Source organism: Crinia signifera, chromosome 6, assembly GCF_055691185.1.
Source record: "Crinia signifera chromosome 6, ASM5569118v1, whole genome shotgun sequence".
Classification (NCBI taxonomy): domain Eukaryota; kingdom Metazoa; phylum Chordata; class Amphibia; order Anura; family Myobatrachidae; genus Crinia; species Crinia signifera.
In genome coordinates, this window is record NC_139222.1 from 224,970,333 (window position 1) to 224,977,301 (window position 6,969).

The window sequence follows — 6,969 nt, forward strand, 5'->3', positions numbered from 1 at the left end:
GTGGCCAGAGTGACGCAAGACGGTCTCCCATGAACGGAGCTGCAGCAGAAGTTGCCGGGACCCGAACTAGACCCCGACGTTGCTGGACATTGCTGGAGGTCGCGTGAGTCCGAATCTGACATCTAAAGGCTGTTCTGTCTGGGTAGTTGCAATTGCCAGTGGGAGATATTTTAAAAACCATGTGGTATTATTAGCCCACAGCGGATGAGTTATTCGGTATGGATGCTATACCGTTACCTTTTTATGAATTGTCAAGTGCTTGTTTTTTAAACATTAAAAACGGTAAAACACCATAGGCACCCTCTGTGCTCCTTCTTTTCCAGATATATATACAGTATATATATATATATTTATATATATATATGGTACTTGTGTAATAGCACGGCGCCCTTTACGTAGTTAGCATAGCGTCCCTGTCAGAATCAGCGTAGGCATCTGCCAGCACAGGGGACCTGGCGGTTACCAGCGCTATGTGAGAGACGCTTACTAGGTTTGATGGATGCCGGGGACAGAGTGGGGCTGCCGCGGAGTCACTATGCTAACTATGCTAGACAGCCGTTGAACTTCCGCGAAGTCATTACGCTAAGTACGCTAGGCATCTGTTGGGCCTACGCCGAAAATGTAGCGTAGCCGGGCGCTTTGCTATTACACAAGTACCATATTTCATACTTGGTCTTGACAAAGGGCACGCTGTGACCCGAAATGTCGACAAATGCTTACATAAACTGGTGATGTATTAAAGGACTTACTTTCATTGCAAAATAGCTGAAGCCTGGTGAGTGCTCTTTTGAACTTTCTTGTGATTTATTTTGATATTCCTGAAAGACTAACTTGGTGTGAATAGCCGATCTTAAGATCAAGGGTGAATATCAACTTGTGATTATTGGAGGCTTTCAGGCAGATATGTCGTCTATACTGGAAACTATTATAAAATCAGAAAGGTTAAGGGGGATATTCAATCGCCGTCGAGCATCTCCCGTGGGGGAGATGCTCGACGGGCCCTATTCAATGCTGTCTTCCCCGACAGCATTGAACAGGGTTTCCTGGCAGAACGAGCCCGACATCTCTAGCTGTCGGGCTCGTTCTGCCGAGAACAGCCGGGAAGTGACGAGCTGCCGGCTGCATCTCGTCACTTCCCGGCTGCAACTCGCGGCCACGCCCCCTTCTCGTCCTGCTGCAGGCGGGACATTGAATCCCGCCTGCATGTTCTCGGTCGAGCTGACCGAGAACGGGACTGGGTCACGGCAGGCGAGCAAGCTCGTCTGCCGTGACCCGAGGATTAAAGGCAAAATTATTTCTATTGGCTGTGTATAGGTGTGGTGGTAGCTGCTCACCTATAAAAGCAAAGTGTGCTGTGAGCTTCAGACCAGATAGCATGCCTGGAATCAAACATTGATGTGATAGCTATGTGTATTGTAGCCATTTTCAGCGATAGTGTCAGGACCTGCAGAACAGTGGGGTCCCTTGAAGGGGGCTGCAGGCTTAAATGCATTGATCAATTCATGAACCAAATCTCCACTATTTATTATCAGTTAATTTAGTGTGTGCAGAGCCCCTACAATGTCTGTTTAAACAATGTGGTCACAAGCCATAGGGCACCCCAAAACTAGGAAAGGTGAGTGCCGATGTTAAGTGTATATATATATATATATATATATATATATATATATACACGCACACTGTGTATAATACATATATACACACACATACATGGTGGCCTCCCTGGTTGAAAGTAGCCTGGTGCAATGCACTTGTTGTACCAATGGTAGTTTCACCTCTGCTTCATCTGTGCTTCAGATGGGACAACCCCAATGTTAGCAGGAGTGAGTGGGGTTGGACTGGAAATGAGTCCCAGGCCCCAAAATTCCTGATGGCAGCCCCGACTCCTGCATAGGGGTAGGCCCAGCATTTTTATGGGCATGCCTGGGTGAATCGGCCCCTATGTGCAGTCACCACCATATTTAGAGGTAGTTGTATGAAGCAGTGATGACAGAGAAGTGATAAAGTGCCTGGTACTTTATCAGCGGCCAATCAGCTTCTGGCTGTTAAGTTACCGGCTGGGTTTAAAAAAGGGACAGTCAGGAGCTGATTGGCCAGGGATAAAGTACCAGACACTTTATCACTTCTCCTCCCTTATCACTGCTTCATATATCTACCCCTCAGTTCATTAGCATTTCACCTTTCAGTAGATGTTTGTAAACCATATACCTCTACCTCCCACCACCACTTCTAATTGACTGTCCAAAATCCACTGAGATCTCCTCCTAGTCTTCCTGTGAAATGATTTATCTCTAATCTTCCGACACATAACACTCTTCCTACCACCATAAACCTTGTTTTTCACATTAAACTTTTCGGGAACTTCTGAACTGTTTGAACTAAATTGAATGCAGCAGAAACTCTGTAATAACTGAGGGAAATGCACCAGCTCAGCACTACAATAAATACTGTCACAAGGCTTTGATGGAGACAGCTGGGAATAGATTAAACCGGACAGTAAAACTGCATGAACTGGAAGTAGGGCAGCACACTGTGCACATCTTATACACACTATAGGGCTGTCTGATGGAAGGCAATTTCTCATTTTTGAAGTAGAAATGCAGAGGAGGGGGGTCACAGCAGCTCAGTTACTATTGGAGACAGACCTGTGGCTCTCCAGATGCTGCACACCTACAGGCTATGGCTGGCATGGCATGCTGGGACTTGTAGTTCCACAGCATGCCTGATGCTGCTATTTATAATTATTTGGAATTACTGATGAGGAAATGTGTAGTTTATTCTTTACAGCTATTTTTAAAGCTACTCTCTCCTTCTGATTTTGTACATACATACTACTGTATACCAGGGTTGCCTACCTGACCCTCTCCATGAGAGAGAAAATGCTCTGTTCCTGGACTTCCCTGGTAATGTATGATTGCCATCACCTGTGGGGAGCTAGGTAATTGATAAGAAAGGTGTCACCACAGGTGATGGCAATCATACATTACCACGGAAGCCCAGGAACAGAGCATTTTCTCCCTGAAGGAGAGGGTCAGGTAGGCAATCCTGCTGTATACGGAGAGGCTGGTAAGGGGGTGACTACAGATGAGCCTAGTGAAGACACTGTCAGAATGGAAATGTTAGCTGGATGTGAAGAGAGTAACCAAGGTGCATTCAGCAGACAAGCACAGAAATGCCTCCTGTCCTACTGAAGGCTGCTTCACATCAGACCAATCCTGAGCATCTCAGCAGCAGGGATACAGTATGGGACTGTGATGGGGATGAGCCAACCTGCATACATCCATATGCATCCCAGCATGCGTGAGGCTGGGGATGGAGCGCTATGGAGTATTCTCTTCTCACTATGATAAATAGGAGTATATGGATACACATACACAGCACGTCTGCAGCAGCTCTCTCACTTTCTGCACCGACAGATGCGCAGCCGGCTGAACACTTGTCCAGAGTCCTGGGTTTCCTTTAAAGACGGATACAATGACTAACATCATTTTCGTCCCTGTCCTTGAGCAGGTTCTCTGCTGCCTGCGTTAATGCATTAAGGGGGGCTGCGTTCCTGCTTGCGTGTACAGTGCAGGGATGCGGGGACAGCACAGACTTTCTTACTGACGTTCCTTCTTCATAAATAATTATTCTTGCTACTGGAGACTTCATCATCTTCTGGTGCTTGTAGCAGCATCAGCACCAGCATCAGCACCAGCAGCAGCAGCGATGTAGGAGAAGAGGTCCCGCTCCCAGCATCCTGGCTGCACTTCCCGGGCTGCCTGCGGGGAAGGAGGACATCAGCCTGGTGTGCGCCTCATGGAAAACCTCTCACCCTACAATGTCACAATCCACGTGCTGAACGCAGACGCGGTAGATGCGGCCAGGGACAGGAGCCTGCGAGCGCTGACCGGCTTGCTGCTGTCGCTGCTCATCCTGTCCACACTGCTGGGGAACACGCTGGTCTGCCTGGCGGTCATCAAGTTCCGCCACCTTAGGTCCAAGGTGACCAACTTCTTCGTCATCTCCTTGGCGGTGTCTGACCTGTTCGTGGCCCTGCTGGTGATGCCATGGAAGGCGGTGACCGAGGTGGCCGGCTACTGGCTCTTCGGGAGCTTCTGCGACACCTGGATAGCCTTTGACATTATGTGCTCCACAGCTTCCATCCTCAACCTGTGCATTATCAGCCTGGACCGCTACTGGGCTATCGCCAGCCCCTTCAGGTACGAGAGGAAGATGACCCAGAGGGTGGCCTTCATAATGATCGGTGTAGCCTGGACTTTGTCCATCCTGATATCCTTCATCCCTGTACAGCTCAGCTGGCATAAGTCCCAGGGGACCTGGGGAGATGGCAACTCCACCAACCAGACAGAGAACTGTGACTCCAGTCTCAACAGGACCTATGCCATATCCTCCTCTCTCATCAGCTTCTACATACCGGTTGTCATCATGATTGGGACATACACAAGGATCTACAGGATAGCTCAGACCCAAATCAGGAGGATCTCCTCTCTGGAAAGGGCTGTGGAGCACGCTCAGAGCTGCCACCCTGACTGCCCTCATGAGAACTCCTTGAAGACATCCTTCAGGAAGGAAACTAAGGTTCTGAAGACCTTGTCCATCATTATGGGGGTATTTGTCTTCTGCTGGCTGCCTTTCTTTGTTCTGAACTGCATGGTCCCTTTCTGTCACATTGGCCTTCCAGGGCAGGAAGACCACGAGCCCCCATGTGTTAGTGAGACCACCTTCAGCATTTTTGTGTGGTTTGGATGGGCCAACTCATCCCTGAACCCTGTCATTTATGCCTTTAATGCTGACTTTAGGAAAGCCTTCACTACTATATTGGGATGTAATAAATTCTTTTCCAGCACCAACGTTGAAGCTGTGAACTTCAGCAACGAGCTGGTGTCTTACCACCACGACACTACATTTCAGAAGGACATCCCCATGACCTTCAACAGCCCCCAGCTCCCAAACGTGGTTACCCAGGATCAGGAAGACCTGGATGGACACTGTTTTGATAAAGTCTCAGTTATATCGAATTCCAACGGGACCAGGGACCACAAGGTCTTGCTCTTGCCTGCTAGTGTCCAGTTTGAGTGTGAGGCTGAGATATCATTGGAGACCATCACTCCATTTACCTCTGCTGGACCTCTGGATTGTCACCCACTCCCAGTAACTGATGCAGATAGACAGTACAACACAAAGCGTTACTGAGACTACAACATTAACTGCAGCTATCACAACATGTAACGTCTGTCTTTACCAAGTAGCTTTATTCACTGCACAAGTTTCCCACATACAAAACGATACATAAATAATTGAATCCATTATGTAGCAGGAATGCAATGGACACCAGGCTGAGAGTTATCATATAAGAGAACAGCAGGAATGCCAATAACCACTCTGTACTACTTCTGTCTCTCAGGGGCTGCCAGTGCATCTGTCTCTAGGTTTCCACTGTTGTGTCAAATGTGGTGATAATTATTTTACTGTACAGTAGGTCTCAATCTGCTGAGGTTTAAATGAAGGGAAGCACAGAATTGTCTCAGTGGGTGGGATGTGTTCAGCACATCATCTGGTCATATAAGTGGAAGTATTAGATCATAAAACTAATCCAAACACTCCAATATTTCTGCAAAATCGCTTTACATTAAACTCCTTTATGAAAGCTTTAGTTTGTCATCTTTTTTTATTTTAACAAAAGCTTTAGCTACAAAACCACAGTGAAATCAGCACTGCTGAATGCTAGCCCGTGTCATATAATGCTTGCTAGCTTCTGGTATTTTGGGGTTTTTTAGTGGCGTTTATTACATTTTTAATATATATATATATAGCTTGCAGAACAAAATGAGGACACTCACCGGACTTTCAATTTGGATGTCTTTTTAATCCATCTCAATCCATCAAAGTATAAAGTGCAATGTGCATGACAGTGGCCCACTGTCATGCACATTGCACTTTATAATTTGATGGATTGAGATGGATTAAAAAGACATCCAAATTGAAAGTCCGGTGAGTGTCCTCATTTTTTTCTGCAAGCTATATTGGACTATCAGAGTAATCTGGAGTTCCTGAGCAGACACCCTGGCAGCTGCTGGATTATTAGTGGAAAGTGTGATCCTTGTACATGGAATATATATATATATATATATATATATATATATATATATATATATATATATATATATTAGGAGAAGACTGCGTCACTCGGGACTGGTTCAATAACAAACAACTCATAGCCAGACAATGGTTAAGTTGACGTTTCAGCCCTCAGGCTTTTATCAAAACAGCTTACATATATATATATATATATATATATATATATATATATATATATGTCCTTGGTGGCGGCACTCAGCAATAAAGACAATAACACATCAGCTAAGACGCCAATATATATATATATATATATATATATATATATATGCATATGTATATACTGTATAGTGTTTTGTATATAAGGAACATTTCCACCTACAACAGGACATGAATACATTTCTTGTTAGTACAGGGGTATGTTGGGTTGTGGCAAACCAGACTCTAGCCTCACTCGTCTTTATTTAGTTAATTACTTAATCAAATAATGTATTGTCACCATAAACAGTACAAAATGCATAAGTAAAACATAGCAAATACTCACAAATCACACAATGATGTAAAAAATTCTGACTTAAAATAACAGAGGGAAATAAACTATTCAGCAACCAGTTAGAACGGCATCTTAGACACCTATAACGTTTCTTAAAACAGGGAAAAGAGTGAATAGCATGGATGACTAGGGTCAGAGATTATCTTGTTACAGTAGCTTTTGTTTTACCCCTCTAATTCTGACAAAACAGAACCGACTTTAAAATAAGTTGGATTTGTTTGGTCAGAAACGGACACAGATTGTCGAATTCACGGACATTTGTCGACAAGCCGCAGACATTTTCGCTGACATGCCCACTTTCCAACACTCAACGGCCAGTACATTGAATTCCGGCTGTT

The 6,969-nt window shown here is 45.2% G+C and overlaps 1 protein-coding gene across 1 annotated transcript; it reads left to right on the forward strand.

Annotated features, from left to right (window-relative positions):
- The first annotated feature begins 3,017 nt into the window (after window positions 1-3,017).
- LOC146009029 (D(1C) dopamine receptor-like) lies at window positions 3,018-5,650 on the forward strand. The gene has a single exon (XM_083149015.1). It carries the CDS (start codon window positions 3,799-3,801, stop codon window positions 5,194-5,196), a length of 1,398 nt encoding a protein of 465 aa, XP_083005141.1. The 5' UTR covers window positions 3,018-3,798; the 3' UTR covers window positions 5,197-5,650.
- Window positions 5,651-6,969: the final 1,319 nt, after the last annotated feature.